This window comes from Lepus europaeus, chromosome 18 (genome assembly GCF_033115175.1).
Source record: "Lepus europaeus isolate LE1 chromosome 18, mLepTim1.pri, whole genome shotgun sequence".
Classification (NCBI taxonomy): Eukaryota; Metazoa; Chordata; class Mammalia; order Lagomorpha; family Leporidae; genus Lepus; species Lepus europaeus.
Window position 1 is genome coordinate 10806615 of NC_084844.1, and position 20892 is coordinate 10827506.

Below are 20892 nucleotides of genomic sequence, written 5' to 3' on the forward strand. Positions count from 1 at the left end.
TAATATAGTTTTAGTAGGAGTTTAAATCATTGCTAGCCACGCTTGTTTTAGATTTGTTCAGTAGAGTTTCAAAACTCAGTTCCAACCCAATAGATCATACCAATGAAAATAGGCATAGTTCCAACCCATAAGTTCCCAAACTACCCTTAGAAAATACTCAAACCATGTCATGTTAAGAATGTAAGAAACGTATTGTCCCAACTGAGTCTTAGGGTGCATACTAGAAGAATATTTGCAAGTCAAGGAGATAATACCAACGTATTTTTTAAGGAAATACAAAAACATTTGTTAGAGTGGTTTTTTTTATTTTTAAATGATTTATTTAATTTGAAAGTCAGAGTTACACAGAGAGGGAAGGAGAGGCAGAGAGAGAGACATCTGCTGGTTCACTTTCCAATTGGCAGCAAACTCCCAGAGCTGTGGCAATCCAAAGCCAGGAGCCAGGAGCTTCCTCTGGGTCTCCCACGTGGATACAGGGGACCAAGGAGTTGGGCCATCTTCTACTGCTTTCCCAGGCCATAGCAGAGAGCTGGATTGGAAGTGGAGCTGCCAGAACTAGAACAGGCGCCCATTTGGGATGCTGCCACTGCAGATGGCGGCTTTACCCACTATGCCACAGTGCTGGCCCACGTTATAGTATTTTTTAACATAAGCAATCTTGGCCATGGTGAGTGCTCCATAAATGTGAACTGAATCTGAGTTTGAGAGCATCTTGGAAGGGTTTGGTATTACCTGGGAGTATCAGATCCCCTATCAAGAGCTCTATCTTAGATGACCCATGGATTTTTCACTACCAGGTGATTCTCTTCCTTTTCTTAGTCAACATCTGTTTATATTTTCACTAGGTCTAGGTAACCAATTTATTTTGCATTTGGACTCTGACCTCAAAAGTAGGTTCAGTAGCTAGAAGTCCATCCTCTCTGGAGTCTGTCTTAAAGCACTTGTTACTTAGAGTCTCCATGGCTTCAGTTCCCATTGTTTTGGGCTTTTCCCTCTTGTTTATGCTGTGCTGCATGCATTAATATCAAGTCAGGTGGGTGTGAACCTTCCCAAGGCACCTCACCAGTCATCACACTATGATTTACACTTGAATCTGTAGGTCTACATAATGCACCTTCATACAGATGCTGAATCCAATTTCTGTTCAACATCATAATTTGATCTGAACTGTTCACTTAAGGTCCAGTCTCCCAGCCTGTCCTGAGACATGTTTGTCCAGACCCCAGTTTCACAAATGTCTTCTAGAGGGCCCAATGTCATGAACTTGTGCTTCTGAATAAAGCCATCATTCAAAGGCATGTGCAGTTGTAATAATAAACATTCATTAAATTGTTACCAGGCACCTAGTCTTAACATAGAGTATATCCTTGCAATGACATGTTATCTTTATTTTAAAGTAATTAGGAGCAGATGTATGGTGACTTGCTAAGGATCCCACATTTTAATTATGAACAAATTATTAAAATTCATTTTTATTAGAATACATGCTTCTTTGCCCCTTCTTTTTTCTTCATAACACATCCATGAAGAAAAGAAATAAATTAACCCTTATTGTTTCAGTTTTGTTAACATAAATATTGATTATAATATGTATATTATCTATAGAGAGGCAGTTAAACACAGTATCTATTGAGAATATACATTATGCTAATGATATTGATACTGCTACTCTATCCATTTCAGAACTTTACTCTTTTTGGATGTATTAATCATGTATATTTGGTTTTTAAGGGAAAATAAATTTTCATAGTGACTCTCATTAATGTGAGCTAGCACTTCGTTGAGTATAGATACTTTCATGTTTATATACTATTTTTAGATTGATTATAACTGTAATTTTTCTGCAAATAATGTGATTGAAATGGTGTGATATATTTATATCACTGGAATTTGCTCATTAACCAGAGAATTTGAAATAAAATAACTAGTTTTCCGTGTAGTCCTTCTGATTTTATCTATAACATTAAAAATATATTTTTTCATCTTTGGTTTGAATGACTTATCCAAAGTCATTATGCGATTTGAGTTCATTTTCACTAAAAAAAAAAGAATCTGAATAAGAAGGAATATATATAGCCTCCTGAAATCACTTAAAGCAATTTACCTGTAACAATACTTTTTTTTTATAACTGCAGGAAGAGAAGTAATGGCCCTTCCAGACGAAGAAAATATTACAGAAATGATTTCACACCATTTTGAGGAGATAGTAGAAGTCATATTTACTAGTACTTACTCGTATAATTTGAAGTTCATGAGAGGATATCGAATCCCAAATATGAAGGAACATCAGGACCATTCAGGTAACTTGCAAGCTACAAAATTATTAGCTTTCAAGTCTATCATATCATAAGGCATATGGAAGGATATTAATTAGCATGAAATAGAAGACTTCATTAACAAATATAAACTTGACTTCTGGAAATAGAGAAGGTTAGATAAACTAGAAAGGTTAGATAAAGTATTTATTTTTTAAAATCTTCCCAAGCTAAAATCACATGATATTAAGGAATTTCCAGCAGCCAGTGATGGAGGGAACACCAAAAGCCAGAGCACTGTGCTGATGTTTACTGATGTTCTGTGAGCTTTACAATTTCATTAGATACTTTCAGAAAACTGATAGGGTCTTGTGCTTGCATGAATTGGAGACGGCTGCATTATGTAGGAATTTTCAAAGTGATTTACCCTAACTAAAAGAAAAATGTAGGAAAAAATTACCCACTGACAAAGAAATAGTACAAAGGAATTTCTTTTAGCTTGTACTCTGAGTTGCGTAAAAAAAAAAATTTAAACCCCTTTGAATAATTTTGAATATCTGCCCATTTTATGTAGATTTGGACTCATTCTTACCACCTACCTGGTAAAAAAATCTCAAGAACAAATATAAAAAAGATGCTGGATTGGTTGAAGCAATTATAGAACTTCTCTGGAGTGTTGCATTCCAAGCCAGCAGAAAAATAATTATATATGAATGTGAATTAAAAATCTAACATTATTTTCAAGTTACCATTTGCAAGTGTTGGTAGAAACAGCATATGATATTAGATTTTTCAGAAATGAAATTATCACAGACTAAAAAATAATTCTGTGTGATAGAAAGAGAAAAATATATATACACATACATATATACATGTATACATATATACTATAAGAAAGCCCAAGAAGAACTAGTAACATTTGGGTGGAATATAAATTTTTGGAAAAATTTGATCAAAATAGCAATGAAAATATTATCTGGAGAGTGAAAACCATAAAAAAAGATCAGAGAATTTTTATGAAGAAAATTATAGAACTTTGTTAAAGGACTTTACAAGAATTTTAGTCATAAAAGGAGATCATAAAAGAGTCAAACATTGGGATATTTATGGCCAATGAAACAGACAAAAGAGTACAAATATATTTTTTTATATTTGTAATGAATACAAGGAATAATTTTTATATTTTCTTTTTAAATTTTTATTTAAGGTATACAAGTTTCATGTATTTCATATACACAGATTTAAGAACATAGTGATACTTCCCACCATACCCTCCCTCCTGCCCTTGCTCCAACCCTTCTTCCTCTCTCCCTCCCATTCCTGCTCTTAATTTTTACAAAGATCTACTTTCAGTTTACTTGAGGATTGTAAACTTAACTTGAGGATTGTAAGTAAAAGAGCTCAACAAATAATATGAAGAGAAAAAAATAAACAACAACACTGTTCCTCAACAGAAGAGACAAGGGCTGTAAACAATCATTGAATCTCAAAATGTCCATCTCACTCTGATACATTACATTTTAGATATTCTATTAGTTACCTCAGATCAGGAAAAACATACACTATCTGTCTTTTTGGGACTGGCTTATTTCACTAAGTATAATGCTTTCCAGTGCATTGTCGTGAAAGACAGGATTTCATTTTTTTTTTACAGCTGAGTAGTACTCTACAGTGTATATATACCATAATTTCTTTATCCAGTCAACAGTTGATGACATCTGGGTTGACTACATGTCTTAGCTATTGTGAATTGTGCTGTAATGAACAGGGGGTATAGATAACTCTTTCATATTCCGATTTCATTTCCCTTGGGTAAATTCCTGGGAGTGGGATGGCTGGATCATGTGGTAGGTCTATATTCCAATCTTTGAAGTATCTCTGTACTGTCTTCCACAGTGTCTGCACCAGTTTACATTACCAAAACTGTGGACCAGGGCTCCTTTTTCCCCACAGCATCACAAGCATTTGTTGTTTTTTATTGCTGTATGAGAGCCCTTCTAACTGCAGTGAGGTGAAACCTCATATTTTTAGTGAATGAGAAAAACATAACCCAAGAAAATGGACAGAAAATATGATCTAGAAGACAAAAGATACACTTAAGGAAAAAAATACAATACTATTTAACCTGCATTAGCAATTGAGAAAATACATGTTGTAATCAATATGTGAAATCATTGCACCTCCATTAGATTTAAAAATTTAATAAGGAAGAGTAGGCAATCTTCAGAATTTGATTCAGAAAGAACTCTCTTCCAACATATAAAAAATTTAATTTCCAGAAAAGGGAGAGGAAATTGAAAAATTTGTACTAGACAAAATCTATAATGCAACATTTTCACTCAGAAATCTTAGCAAAAATTGTATGCTTGTAATAGAGACTTTAATGTCTCCACCCTATCTGGGTCTCTACACTTTCTAGATTCATTGTTAATTACTAGGTCCAAACATTGCAAAGCAACTGCGAATTTCTCCTAGTCATTGTTTCTCTGCTCACAACCAAGGAGGCTCTGTATAGTTGCTGCTAGCAGATGGAGACAAATGCCCTCTTGGTGGCTCCTTGAAGGATAGCGAGGAGTAGAACGCCTCCCTAGCCCTCATCACCAGACTCATGCTTGGTTTGTAAGCTGAGTAAGAATCAAATTTTGTAGTTTTTTTAAAGTTTATTATTATTGTTGTTATTTGAAAAAGTTACTGAAGCAGAGTCACAGAGAGAGAGAGAGAGAGAGAGATCTTCAATCCACTGGTTTGTTCTCCCACCTGGCAACATCAGCCAGGGCTGAGCCAGGCTGAACCCAGGAGCCAGGAGCTTCATATGGGTCTCCCAAGTGAGTGGCAAGGGCCCAAGCACATGGCCCATCTTCTGCCACTTTTCCCAGGACATTAGCAGAGAGCTGGATTGGAAGTAGAGCGACCAGGACAAGAACCAGTGCTCATATGGGGTGCCAACATTATAGGCAGTGGCTTTATCTACTATGCCACAAATCCGGTCCAAGAAGCAATTTTTGTGGAGTCATTTCCTAGCATCTCCCCACTGAGAATGTATGTGCATACCAGTAGATATATACAAGAATGTTCAGGTAAGCATCTTTTTTTTGTAATAACAAAATATTGGAAGCTGTAAACATGGATTGAAGCATATTCATACAGTGTGATTCTACACAGTCTCAGAAAACCTGAACTGGCAATATACATGAATCTTTACAACATATAACAAAGAAAGTGGAAGAATGAGTCATACAGTAGGATATACATAAAGGATTTTTTTTTATTATTATTTACTTGGAAGAAGAAAGACAGAGAGCAAGAACTCCCATGCTTGGTTCACTCCTCAAATGTATGCAATGGGGGCTGGCGCCATGGCGCAGTAGGTTAATCCTCTGCCTGCAGTGCCAGCATGCCTTATGGGTGCCGGGTTCTAGTCCCGGTTGCTCCTCTTCCAGTCCAGCTCTCTATGTGGCCCAAGAAGGCAGTGGAGGATAGCCCAAGTCCTTGGGCCCTGCACCCACATGGGAGACCAGAAAGAAGCCCCTGGCTCTTGGCTTCGGATCGGCGTAGCTCTGGCCATTGCAGCCATTTGGAGAGTGAACCAACAGAAAGAAGGCCTTTCTCTCTGTCTCTCCCTCTCACTGTCTGTAACTCTAACTCTCAAATAAAATAAATAAAATCTTATTATGTATGCAATGGCTGAGGCTGGACCAGACCAAAACGTAGAGCTGGGGATTCAGTCCAGGTCTCTCCTATGGACTGCAGGAACCCAGTTACTTGAGCCATCACTGTTTCCTCCCAGGGTCTGCATTTGCGAGATGCTAGAGTGAAGACCTGGAACCGGACTTCAGACTTGAATCCAGATATTCTAATGTGGGAAAAAGGCATCTTAACTCGAATTATAACGTCAAGGCCAAACTCACACCCACATCAAATTTGAACTACAAACTTAGTAAAGATTGTTTAGGGATGCAAACACCTTGGAAAATATGTATAAAGATGACAATAAAAATCAGGATAGTAGTTATTATGAGATGGTGATATTAGCAACAGGATTCAGATCACAGAGGAGATATAAAGGATTTCTACCTTCCAATGATTTATTTGTTAACATTGATGGTCAAAACATACATGTTTCTACTACTTGTCTTTGTATGTTTTGTAAGTCTAAAATATACCTTCATAACTTAAAATATTTAAAAGTTCATATAGTACATAATTTTCAAACATAATACTGATTCATCTTTAATAATCTGCAGTTTAACTGGCAATGGATGGGTAGCTTTGCCTTTTCATTTTTTAAAATAACTTTTCCTCAAAAGACTTCCTGATTGTTATCTCATTAGGAGTTCCACAGGTTCAATGTTCTGCACTGTGTGCAGTGTCATCTTATTAGAAAATGCTTATTTCTTTATATACAGAAGATCGATTCAGTATATAATTAGTAAAGATCTCATCAGTTTGTACCCATGCAGAAACACAAAGTGTAAAAATACTGTTTCAGTACTAGTTATAGCATCACTGCACATTAGACAACACATTAAGGACAGTTCCCACATGGGATGTAAGTACACAGTGACTTCTGTTGCTGACTTAACAATTTGACACTCCTGTTCATGGCGTCAGTAATCTCCCTAGGCTCTAGTCATGAGTTGCCAGGGCTATGGAAGCCTTTAGAGTTCGCTGACTTTGATTTTATTCCGATAGGGTCACAGTCATAGTGGAAGTTCTCTCCTCCCTTCGGAGAAAGGTACCTCCTTCTTTGATGGCCCCGTTCTTTCCACTGGGATTTCACTCACAGAGATCTTTCATTTAGGTCTTCTTCTTTTTTTCTTTTCCATGGTATCTTGGCTTTCCATGCCTACAATGCTCTCATGGGCTCTTCAGCCAGATCCGAATGCCTTAAGGGCTGATTCTGAGGCCAGAGTGTTGTTTAGGACATCTGCCATTCTATGAGTCTGCTGTGTATCCCACTTCCCATGTTGGATCCTTCTCTCCCTTTTTGATTCTATCAGTTAGTATTAGCAGAAACTTGTCTTGTTTGTGTGATCCCTTTGATTCTTAGACCTATCCGAGCCATCGAATGTGAGCTGAAATTGATCACTTGGATTAGTGAGATGGCATTGGTACATGCCACCTTGATGGGATTGTATTGGAATCCCCTGGCACTTTTCTAACTCCATCATTTGGGGCAAGTCTGATTGTGCATGTCCCAAATTGTACATCTCCTCCCTCTCTTTTTCCACTCTGAATCGATCTTCTGTATATAAAGATAATTGGAAATGAAAAAAAAAAAACCTGGTGTTAAATTGGAAATGGCATAGAAAATTAATTAATTTTTAAAAAAATATTATGTAGGATCTCTGTCTTTAATGTGCTGTACACTCTTATTTAATGCTATAACTAGTACTCCAACAGTATTTTTTTTTTCACTTTGTGTTGCTATATGGGGGCAAACTGTTGAAATCGTTACCTAATATATACTAAACTGATCTTTTGTATATAAAGAGAATTGAAAATGAATCATGATGTGATTGGAAGGGGAGAGGGAGCGGGAAAGGGGAGGGTTGTGGGTGGGAGGGAAGTTATGGGAGGGGGAAGCCATTGTAACCCATAAGCTGTACTTTGGAAATTTATATTCATTAAATAAAAGTTTAATTAAAAAAAAAGAAAATGCTTATTTCAGCATTGTTCTGCTTGTTGAGAGCTAGAGTATGATCTTTTGAAAATTATAAAGGTATTTTTAAAACTAATACACAAGTGGGGTGGGGGCACTCATGGAAGGCAGAGATATGCAGAAGAGAGTATAAGAAAGCTACTGATTCATCGAATAAATGCAGAAATTAAGGAACAATTCCGAGAGGGGGTGCTCTACTGTCTTTACTTTTGAGAATAATTACTATATTTACATTTATGGGTTTTGAGTCAATGTACAAGCATTATGAAATCCACTGTTTCCTATGATCAGGACCAACATATACTAAATGATAGCTATGTTTTCTTTGTTCCTCAAAGCACATTGTCATAAAACTGAGAACATTATTGATTGTGAAGCTACACATTTCTGGACAAAAGGCTTTGTGGCTTTTCAAGCTGCTATTAATGCTGCCATTATAGAAGTGAGTATAAAAGTTCAGTACAAACAAATATTTAATGTGAATTGATGCTATTAGACGCATCAGATGTTTATGAAAGAAAATATAGATTAAAAAAAAACTCTGTTCAAGACTTTTCTCTGACTCTCTCGCTGTCCACTCTGCCTGTCAAAAAAAAAAAAAAAAAAAAAAAAACTCTGTTCTTTTATTTTCTCACTTATTCACTACTTCTTCACTAACTGTATTCACTCATTTTTTCCCAACAAAGTTTCCTGAATTTGCTATATGCCATGGATAGTATCACAATGGGGGTGTCAATGTAAATAGAATAGAAACATTTTCTCTAGGGACTTACCAATGTCAGGAATTTGGATACATAATTAGGTAATTATCAGACCAAAAAAATGCATTGTTAGCAAGTTAGAAAGTCCCTGTAAGTAAACATAAAAAAGATTCCCAGTCTTGAATAGGAGGAGAATTTCTACTGAAAAATTTATACTTGAATGAGCAGGCAGTAAGTATGTCCAGTTTATAATGTTGGAAAGGAAATTTCAAGAATAATGGATGGGTGATGCTAGAAAGGGAAATGATAAAATACAGTAAATTCTGACAAGTGAGAGTAACTCAGAATGTCTGAACTCTAGAATCCAACTGGGCCAGTGGCGGAACCATGAATGTAGAAATTTAGGCAAGCATCACATCTAGACAAGCCCATTACAAATTTGTAGAAAAAGAAATCACTGGGGGAAAAAAACTGACAAAGTGTGACCTGTATTTCGTTAATGCATGATTTTGTTTATTGATATCTTTGTTCAGATCACAACAAATCATTCAGTCATGGAGGAACTGATGTCAGTTACTGGAAAACATATGAAGATAGATCTCTTGATTAGCCAAGGAGGAATTCTGACTGATTTCTACATTCTTGCATGCATTATTTGTTTTTCCCCACTCACTTACTATGCCTCACTTGGAGTTACAAGAGAAAGGAAAAAGATGAAAGGTTTAATGACAATGATGGGTCTTCGAAATTTAGCATTCTGGTGAGTCAAATGGGTCACAAATATAAAGAGGGAGGAACTCAAGAAAAGTTGGTTTCTAGATATAAAGCATTATTATTATTAAAGACTAGAGCTTTCTTAATCTTCTCTTTTCCCTATGAATGGTGCAATTTGCCCTTGGTATAATGTTAGCCAGATGAAGGCCATATTTCTCTGAATTGGAGGGTGAATTGCATATATGTGATCAAGTGTGTTTTTTTTTTTTTATTTGTTTGACAGATAGAGTTAGACAGTAATAGAGACAGACAGAGAGAAAGGTCTTCCTTCCATTGGTTCACCCTCACAAATGGTCACTACAGCCGGAGCTACACCGATCTGAAGCCAGGAGCCAGGTGCTTCTTCCTGGTCTCCCATGCAGGTGCAGGGGCCCAAGCACTTGGGCCATCTTCCACTGCCTTCCTGGGCCACAGCAGAGAGCTGGACTGGAAGAGGAGCAACTGGGACTAGAACCCGGCGCCCATATGGGATGCTGGCGCCGCAGGCAGAGGATTAACCAAGTGAGCCATGGCACCAGCCCCAAGTGTGGTGTTTAACTTACTGACTAACCAATAAGTCTTGCTTTAAGGTTCATGAGAATTAAGTTTCTGATGTTTAATGAAATGTTTGCTTTAGAGTTTTTGTGTTTTTTTGTTTGTTTGTTTGTTTTGAGAAAAGAGGCCATTTATTTTGAAGGCACCAAGGAAAAAGAACTACAGAACAGAATAAATTTGAGACAAATAACTGTTTTGCTCAAATATTACTCCCTGATTAGGAAATGCGAAACAATATAGTGCGTGATGAAAATGAACAGACAGACAGCAATTCAAACCTCATGCTCACCATGACAGTTGTATCAACATGGGCAAATTGCCTAAAATAATTGAATTCCAATTTCCTCCTCTGCCACAGTGGGAAATAATGGTCAATCACACCAGACTTTAATTAAATTATTTGGAATGTTTAGTGTCCATATCAAGAGAAAAAGGAATCTTATTAGAAGTACTTTGGAGGAAAAAGTATTACAATTAATCTTAAAGAATTTTCTATTTCCATGTAAATTCATGAGTTGGTTTTTTTTTTTTTTTTTTTTTTTTACAGTAGAGAACCTTTGCATAGGGTGGAAAGAATCTAACATTCACTCAAAAATTTCCATTCACCAGGACAAGGTCCTGTACATACATCATCACCTCACTGAATGTGCACGAGTGCTATTTCCATTTTCAGGAGGAAGAAAATCACACACAGAGATTGCTAGAGGTCAAAGAGCTAGAACACACTTTGGAGACATAGCCTGAATCCAAATTTGTTCATTGGGATATTCTCCTTTCCTTCCAAGAGTCACAAGATTTGTCTTGTTTTTCTTTGCATTAATTTTCAGAGAAAGGATATCTTCTGTTTCAAATAATCATGTTGTGTTTACATGTTCTAGAATACCATGGATAACTGCTAAATAATTGAAGGAATGAATGATGTTAGAATCCACTCCAGGACCTCCTTTTCAACTGAGCATGAATTGAGCTAAAACCACTCTTTGTTCCCGCATTAGGCTCTCCTGGGGTGTGCTCTACGCTGGTTATGTCTTCATTCTGGCCCTTTGCTTGACGTTTATTATAAAGTCCGTCCAATTTGTCATCTTGCCTAACTTCATGGTGGTCTTCCTCCTGTTTCTCTTCTATGGCTTGTCTTTGGTGAGTTAACAAATAAAACCTCTCTCTGACTAGCTTTCAGTCTAAGGGCAGGTGTCAGTATCCAACGAGGTTATTCCTCTGTGTATTGCTTTTCTTTTCTGTTTACATAAGACAGTCCATGTAACTTGATTTGTAATGCTTTGTGGTGCAATTTGTAGCAATTTATAGAAAAAACTAAATTTTATATATCAAATTTCTTATTCTTTTGATAATTCTAGAAACATAAACTAACGGGATATTCTCTTATTTTAGATTGCTTTGACTTTCTTAATGAGCGTCTTGGTAAAGAAGTCTTTTCTCACCGGCCTAGTGGTTTTCCTTCTCACAGTCGTGTGGGGAAGTTTGGGATTCACAGCCCTGTACAGACAGCTCCCTGCATCCCTGGAATGGATTTTAAGTTTGTTTAGCCCCTTTGCCTTTACTCTTGGAATGACTCAGGTGAGAAACCAAGGAATTGTGTATTAATGGAATTTCCAAAATATCTTTCCTCCCTGGAATTCAATAGTCTGTAATCATTTCCATGTAGCATAAGTTTTATACCCTTGCTAAAGACTCTTATGAAGTTGTGCAGATGACCTTTAAAAGTGATGAGGAGTTTTATTCCAGCAGACTTGTAATTCTTTACATATGATATGAAGTGTTTCATCAGCCCCCAAAATGGAGTTCTAACCTACTTATTCCAATTAATTATTTGACTTAATAATTTAAAAAGAACACATGACCCAGTTCTGGAAACCACAACACAAAGCAAATAAAAGTAAAAGGTATTTTTTGGTCACTTAGAATTGAACAGCAAATCCCTTGTCATTGTTAAAATATGTTTTCTTCTCCTTTCCTATTTGGTTCTTAAACTTAATAGACCATCTTTCCCCTAAGTTTGGAGCAAGCCAATCATTAAATAGTAAAAAAAAAAAAAAAAAAAAAACTAACTAGTTATGTAACACTCCTCTGGATAATTATGAATCAACAAATTACTCCTATTAGTCTTTCTTTAAATACAAAATACATTTTCATAATATTTTTGTCCCTCACACAGCCATGTCCCAAAATAACCTATCTTTTTCAGATCCCCGATTTAGTGAAGTTCTGTTTAAAGTCTGGATCACTTGTTGCATCCCCTGTGATTTACTGGACACTCTTTTTTATTTGGAGTATACATCTACCATACCAATTACTACGTTACATTATAGTTTTCATGTTCACTAATAAAGCACTATAAAGTAGGCAGCCATATGATATAACTTTGTATTTCCAGAATCTAGTAGAAAGTAATAATTAAAATCTATGCTATATCTACATTATTAATAAATTAAAGCAATTAATTTCACTTATTGGTTTATTTTTAATTTTCAGCTCTTACACATGGATTATGATTTGAATTCTAATGCAGATTCAATGAGTGACTCAAACATAATCATACTTACAATTTTCATGTTGTTCTTTGATAGTTTCTTCTACCTGACACTGATGTTTTACTTTGAAAAAATTTTGCCAAGTAAGTAGTAACCTGATAAACTTATCATGTTTATAACTGCATTCTTTTAAAAATATATCTTAAATATGTATTACCCATATTTGAAGAATTACTTGTTCATTAACAGGAAAGAGATGATCTTAGCCATGACCAAGGAAAAATTACACTTTGATTTTTCCCTTGAAACTTAACTACTCACAATTGAATTCTGCATTTATATATAGAATCTGTGGTCCCTTAGATTAATTAATTATATAACTAGATTTTCTTTCTCCATCTTCTTCTTCCAACAATTAGGACATGAGTATCCTAATTGTTCTCTGGTTTTGTGCTTAATTAGAAGAATTTGTAGTTACTTAAAGTTCTGCAGCTCTAAACTCTGCATATCAAAATCATCTATGAAGCTTTATTTATTAACTGTCAAAAATTGTATATATGCATTATGTACAATATGATGCTCTGAAATGCATGTACATTGTAGAATGACTAAAACATGCTAATTAAAATATGCATTGTCTCATATACTTATTTTTCTTGTGGTGAGAACATTTAAAATATAATATTTAGTTATTAATTATAGTCACCATGTCTTACAATGGACCTCTTCCTCATAGTTATATGCCTTCCATATAACTAAAATTTTATATTCTTTGGTCAACATCTTATTACTTCTTTGACCCTCTAGCCTAATAACCATTATTCTACTCTCTGCTTCTATGAGTTCAAGTTCTTTGGATTTCACATATAAATCAGATCATATGGTATTTTTATTAATTTGCCTGGCACTTAACATAATATCTTATAGGTTTGTCTATGATGTTTTGGGGAGATTAAATGAAGGCCGTACCCAGCTCAACCCAAATATTGTCCGAGTCAATTGCTTGGGATTATCTTCACTGCATCTTAATTTTCAAAAAAATGCTTCTAACGCGCAGCCAGACTGCAATATGAAATCACAGAAGTGTATTCAATCACACATTTATAAACTTATCCTTTGTGTTATTTGTTATATCCCTCTAATATAAACTTCTCAAAGGTAGATTTTTTTTTTATTTTGTTGCCTGATACATTGCAGGTACCCTGAGAAGTCCGGATACATTTTAAATACTCAGAAATGTTTGTGAATCGAATGCTACATAGCTCTTGTCTAACAACCTTCTATCCCCAAGAGCCAGGACTGCGTCTTTCCTGTCTACATTTCTGATGTGAGACACAAGGACCCAACCTTAGTCCCCAAGGCTATGAATAAACACAGGAAAAGAGGGAGAGAGTTAAATTGATGGGAGAAAAGAAGCAGAAGGATTTCTTGATTTAGTTAATTATTGGTGTTGATTTCAAACAAACCACTTGTGAATGATGGTTGTCTTTTCCAAAGTTTCCAGAATGAAAAAGTTCACCTGGTTTTCCATTTTTGCTAATTTTTATTATATAGGAAGTAATTTGAGTACATGTAGGCATATCTATTTGATTTGTCTCTCTGTGTGTTCACTTTTTGTTTTTTCAACACTGATAAAACTATTAAAGAGGAAAAAATTACTTATCCAGTGCTAATACTCTGAGTAATATTTGTCTGATTTGGACAAATTTCTTTAAAATCATCTAAAAATTATTTTTATCACATTTGACTTTTAAGTTTTTGTCTCCTTTCTGAATTACAAAGATATTTGGTTTTTGTGTTCAAATTTAAGTCTTTATTCCTAATATAGTCTTATTTCAGGGAACTTGAAACTAATATTTTTTCACTGTTTTTCTTTTTCTTGGAAAGATGCTACTTGGTTTTTCTCTCACTTTGCTTTTTTGTTTTTTATTGTTTTTCTGCATTCTAGCAAATAAGATCCATTCTTCCCTAGCCCTTGCATTTGCTCAATATTATTATCTTGAGTAAATGGTTTTTCTACAAATCAGTATGAATGCTGTTTTCCTTGGATGTTGATCAGAACTTTATGCAGTATGTGACATAGTTCATCTTTTTCTCACACTTCAATTTAAAAATTTAAAAATAATCTAACTTAAAATATATGATTTTCCCATTTTCTGTTCAAAATCATGTTTATATTATTGTGTTGCTGTAGTCCTACACCTCTATCTTATTTTTCCAGGTGTTCATCATGCTTTCATTTGAAAGGATATATTTTCACTGAGTATAGAGATCTGCAGATATTTTTCTTCCAATATATTAAAGATGATGCTCTTTAAATCAGTTAAAGATGATGTAAGCCACTGTCTTCTGGCTTCCGTTGTCTTCAAAACAAAGTTTCCTGCCATTCTTTGTCACTCTCTGTGTAATATGTACTATTTCTCTGACAACTTTTAAGATTTTTCTCTTCCAAGTATTGCTAGTTTTAGCTTAATTTTTTAATTGGTTGCTATAGTTTGCTTCATTTGTGTGTATGTTTGTGTAGTTGCTATTCCTTAAGTTTTTTAGATTAATGATTTTGTAATTTTCTTCAAATTTGGAGAAATTGTAGCCATTATTTCTTCACATTTTTTCTTTCCTTCCTGTTTCTTCAGGGACTCCAAGTACAAGCATATTGGGTCATTTGAGATGGTCTCAGCAGTGCTTTTTTTGTGTTTTTGTCCACTGCTACCAACGAAATTGACATTGTGATAGACATTTATGCAAGAATTTAATTTATTCTGAGCAAATTACAGATGAAGAGTTACAACTGTTCTAGTGGACTTAACTAATCGATTGTGTCCATTCTCTTCTCTCTATGTCCTATCACATAGTTTTGTTGAATTACATTCTGTCTTCTCTGAGAATATTTATGTTATATATTCAATAGTCTGTCATTTCTCTCAACTTTTTATTTCTACTAACCATTTAATAACATGCAGCATGTTTTGCATTTTCATTCTAGTGATCTTAAAAAAGTTCTGAATGTTGTCTTAAAATTCCTTCTGAATTTTAAAAATAAAAATGTTCAATGCTTCTCATAAAAATAATTATTTTAATAAAAATATCAGTACTTTTTCTTTACTGCTCTACATATGAAAGCATTTTAAAACAGTGTTCACTGTATTGCCAATGTGTTCAGGTATACAAGAAAAGGAGAATCTTTAAAATAGTAACTGATTCAGTGTATGATTACCTCCTGGTCACACAGATGACTACGGACGTCGATGTTCACCCTTGTTTTTCCTGAAGTGCTCATTTTGGTCACAACAAAACACAGCTGATCATGCGGTCCTTGAGAATGAAATAAAGTCTGATTCTTCTAATGACTCCTTTGAACCAATCTCCCCAAATTTCCATGGGAAAGAAGCTATCAGGTAATAAATTATGAGGTGTGTGTAAAGAGATAGGTGAGAAGCAAAGATACTGTCCTCCACTTCTGGCCTGCTTCAGGCAAACACTGGGACCATTGGAGTCTTTCTTTGAGTCCTGCGTATGGCTCCCACTAACCCTTCTTGGTCTGTAATTGTCACTGTCGTCTCTTCCCTTGTTCCTTTACAAGGATATGGTGTTGCCATTAGTTTCAACCTTTACATTAAAGACTTCAGATGCACCAGCCATCATAATTCAACAAGGCTTTCACTTGAACCCTCTGCTTGTAGTCTATGTTGTTTCTCTTCTCCATTGTTTGTCCTCTTTTTCCTTGGCTACATTTATTGTGATACCCACTTCCCTTTTTTCTAATGTTGGTCTCTTTCCCCTCATCACTTCTACAAAGAAGATGAAGGAGCTGGCGGCGCAGCTCAATAGGCTAATCCTCCGCCTTGCGGTGCCGGCACACCGGGTTCTAGTCCCGGTCTGGGCACCAGATTCTGTCCGGGTTGCCCCTCTTCCAGGCCAGCTCTCTGCTGTGGCCTGGGAGTGCAGTGGAAGATGGCCCAAGTGCTTGGGCCCTGCACCCCATGGGAGACCAGGAGAAGCACCTGGCTCCTGCCATCGGATCAGAGTGGTGCACCGGCCGCGGCGGCCATTGGAGGGTGAACCAATGGCAAAGAAAGACCTTTCTCTCTGTCTCTCTCTCTCTCTCTCTCACTGTCCACTCTGCCTGTCAAAAAAAAAAAGAAAGAAAGAAAGAAAGAAAGAAAGAAAGAAAGAAAGAAAGAAAGAAAGAAAAGAAGATGAAGGAAAGAAGGAAAAGGAAGAGAGAAAAAACTTAGAGATGGATACAAGGTATTCAGGACAATATGCCTCTTAGAGCTTTCATATCTCCATTCTGAGGCACAAAAATATTTATTTTGTTTGTTGCTAGTTGCATTCATTTCTAAATAAGGAATTAAGAAGAAAGTTCTTCTAAGATCTTTTTATTTTTATTTATTGTACTCTCTATTTAGTACAGCCATTAAGTCATTAATTATAATATAAATTAAAAATATGTTATCTCAAAAAAAATTTAGTTGAAAAAAAAAGAAGAAACTCCTCAAAGTACTTTAATTTTCAACTTTAATTTTCAACTGTCCATCAATGTCCAGTCCGTGTTAACTGCTTTGTGAACTTTCTCAGATTACCTCAAGCTACTTCTAGAACTCATTTCAATTTTCACGGATAGCTTGTGTGTGGCATATTTAGTACCACAGAGTCTTTCAAATAAATAAAATAAATCTTTTTAAAGAAAGAAAGAAAGAGTTACAGAGAGAGGTAGAGACAGAGAAAGAGGCCTTCCATCCACTGGCTCATTCCCCAGATGGCTGCAATGGCCGGAGCTGCGCTGATCGGAAACCAGGAGCCAGGAGCCTCCTCTGGGTCTGCCACATAGGTGCTGGGGCCCAAGGACTTGGGCCATCCTCCACTGCTTTCCCAGGCCACAGCAGAGGGCTGAATAGGAAGTGGAGCAGCCAGGACTAGAACCGGTGCCCATATGGGATGCCAGCGCTCCAGGCCAGGGCTTTAACTTGCTGTGTCACAGAGCTAACTCCAGCACACCACACTTCTCTATCTCATGCCCTAAACCAAGCTGAATCTGAGGCAGAGCAACTCATAGCAGAGTAGTGACTTTGATTTCTTCATGTCTTTCATATTCTCTTCAACACCTCATCCATCCAGAAGTACTAGGAAAGACTACAGACAGGATTAAAATGGCAATGCTAAAAATCTAATTTAATCATACAAATGAAGCCTGAGATATATGACAACACTTAGTAAGTGACAAGCAACAATGTAAATTTGATTAGTTTGTGAAATGTGTGTTTACCTGAAGAATGAAAGCATGTAGCTAAAGCACTTAGGATTTTAGAGCTGTAATAGAACCTGTGTGTTATTTACAACCCCTCCTATGATCATAATCCTCATCATCTAATCAATAGAATCCAATGATTATTAAATGTTTATTAAGAACCAACCACTGGATATGTGATTTGAAACACTTCATTTACTCTTCAAAACAACTGTATGGTGTAGGCATTATTATTTTCATTCCAGTTTTCAATGTAAGAAACCTAAAGCTTACAAGGGATTACATTTGTCAGCTATTAAGTGGTATATTTGAGATGATACCATTTTTTATGTCAAACTGGGCTCTCTTCTCTTCTCCATTCGAATACCATCTGACCAGCTTAAGAGATTCTGGATCACGGTAAATCAAAAACATTTCCAACTTGCTACAATGGTTCACACTAGACTGTCATTTTCACTATCTATGTTTTCTCACTGCCTAGCTCCTCCATCAGTGGAGCTAGTGCAGCTCAGAGATAACACTCTTCATTATCTGCACTGCCTATGCCACAGCCCCTGACAAAGAAGTTAGAATCTTCCCACTGGGGCCAAGACACTGGTCAATTTTTGAGATTCCCCTGATGATTCTATTGTGGAGAACACTACTCAAAGTGCCGCTGCTACCCGACCACAACGGAATGAAGTTGAGAAGTCCTCCCATGTCTTCTGGTACCTAAGTGACAAGATTAGACGAGCACTTTCAACCAAACTCAGAGTTACAGATAAAAGAAAACTGTCGCCATTAAGTAACTTTTTTCTTACTCTTTTTATTTTTTGGTCAGAATCAGAAATATTACAAAAGAATATATAGGAAAGCCTAAAAGAATAGAAGCTTTGAAAGGTAAAAGTAATATTTCATTATTTATTATATTAAAGTCTTGATTTTTATTCAATTGGGTTTTCTCTTAATAAGAAATTAGTAGGTTTATTTCCAAATTTTGTAAATAGGTATTTGAATACATGTTAATTTTTCCTTTTATCTGTATTTTTACCACTGTTTTAAGTCCAAAACAAGGCATATTATGTAATAGTGGGATAACCTAACGATTATTTTTTCTTTATAAGCCATATTTTCCTAGTGTAGTTTTAGAGCCATCTTTAATACTGTATATCGCTTATTTTTGGTGGAAAGAGGAAAAAATATATTTGACTCATAGGAATTTTTGCTACATAATAATTCATTACTGATACATTCTTTAATTTAATAAATTACCAAGTGACTAAAATATGCCAGGCAATGCTGTTGAACATATGCCCATCAACTTGTTTCATTGCTTTACACAAAATACTTCCAGAACTTTAAAAAGAATAATATTGTATTAATTCTGATTTATAAAATTGATGTTTATACTGTTAAAAATTCTAGTCATTAAATAGAAATTTACCAGTAGCATATAGGCTATTAAATCTATATCTGTGTATTAGATCATTTGTTTCCCTTTCTTCTTCCTTCCAACTTTTCCTCATTGTTTCCTTCCCAGATTTGGTATTTGACATATATGAGGGCCAGATAACTGCTATACTCGGTCACAGTGGAGCTGGAAAATCAACACTGATAAACATTCTCAATGGGCTGTGTGTTCCCACCAAAGGTAAGGGATGTTCTTCAAAATTGACAAGTGAAGTAGTTACACCTTTATAAGTCCTTCAGAGCACTAAACATGTAAATAGCAATAAAGAGTAATAGAGAAAAGTTGTGTAAATTTGTTTATGTCTGACCTATATTATTAATTTATAAAAATATATACTTTAACTGAAATATAGAGAATTTGTGAATTTTACAATACTCAAATTTTCATGACATTATCATTTTCATGACAATTATCATTTCAACATGGATTAATTCCGTGGGCTGTATAAATAAACCACCTTCAAACCTCAGTGGCTCAAATTAGGTATAAAAGGAAAATTCCTCAAAATTGTGAAGGCTATATATCACAAACAAATAGCCAATATATACTGAATGGGGAAAAGCTGAAAGCATGTCCCCTCAGATCTGGAACAAGAAAAAGATGTTCACTTTTGCCACTCTTATTCAATATAAAACTAGAAGTTTTACCAAGACCAACTAGAGTGGAGAAAGAAAAAAGTCATCAAAACTGGAAAAGAGAAAGCCAAATTATCCACGTTTGCAGATGACACGATATTGTGCATGGAAAAGCCCAAACACTCCACCAAAAAGCTATTAGAATTGGTAAACCAACTCAATAAAGTTGCAGGTTACAAAATAAACCTTCAAAAATAGTTTTTTGTATGCTTATGATGAACTCACAGAAAGAGAAATCAAGAAAGAGATTCCATTCACAATAGCCACACAGAAAAAATCAAATATTTAGGAATAAATTTAACCAAAGAAATGAAAGATCTCTACAATGAAAATTATCAAACATTGATGAAATAATCATTAAACACACACAAAAAAATAGAAAGATGTTGCTTGCTCATGAGTCAGAATCAATCAAATTAAAATGTTTATACTACATAAAGCAATCTATAAATTCAATGCAATTTCTATCAAAATATCAATGCCATTCTTTATAAAATCAGAAAAAGCAGTCCTAAAATTCTTTGGAATCACAGGAGACCCAGACTAGCCAAAGCAATTCTGAACAAGAAAAAACAAGCATGAGGCATCACAATACCTGATTTCTTATAGCATACTACAAAGCTATAGTAATTAAAACAGTATGGTACCAAGATAAATACTGATACATAGATCAATGGAACATAATAGAGAGTCCACAAATTAATACACGTACATACAGGCAACTGATTTTTGATAAAAGTGCTCAGATCATACAGTGGAATAAGGATATACTCTTCAGCAAGTGATGATGGCTAAACTGGATGTTTATATGTAGAAGAAAGAAATTAGACCCATAACGCTCATACAAAAATCAACTCAAGATGGATCAAAGACCTAAATTTAAGAAATGAGACTATGATGTTGCTGGAAGAAAACGTAGGGGAATCACTCCAAGAAATTGCTGTAGGAACAACTTCTTGGACAAGACCTCCAATGCACAGACAACAAAAACAAAACTAAACAAATAGGACTATATCAAACTCAGAAGATTTTGCATAGCAAAGGAAGCAATCAATAGAATGAAGAAAGAGTCAACAGAATGGGAGAAAATATTTGCAAACCACCTAGCAAAGGATTAATATTCCACAGGGCAAAGGACTTCACT

General features: G+C 35.4%; 1 protein-coding gene across 5 annotated transcripts in view; it reads left to right on the top strand.

Annotated features, from left to right (window-relative positions):
- Positions 1-20892, top strand: part of LOC133776519 (ABC-type organic anion transporter ABCA8-like) — an 81448-nt gene that overhangs the window by 6529 nt on the left and 54027 nt on the right. For 3 of the 5 annotated variants that reach the window (XM_062215455.1, XM_062215454.1, XM_062215456.1), the window contains 9 exons: positions 2136-2300; positions 8256-8359; positions 9152-9378; positions 10922-11063; positions 11316-11501; positions 12417-12558; positions 15645-15810; positions 18484-18542; positions 19183-19293. In XM_062215455.1, coding sequence (XP_062071439.1) covers positions 2136-2300; positions 8256-8359; positions 9152-9378; positions 10922-11063; positions 11316-11501; positions 12417-12558; positions 15645-15810; positions 18484-18542; positions 19183-19293 — 1302 coding nt within the window. Of the gene's footprint in view, positions 1-2135; positions 2301-8255; positions 8360-9151; positions 9379-10921; positions 11064-11315; positions 11502-12416; positions 12559-15644; positions 15811-18483; positions 18543-19182; positions 19294-20892 lie in introns of those variants that run through there. The other 2 variants (XM_062215457.1, XM_062215458.1) reach the window with 2 other exon arrangements.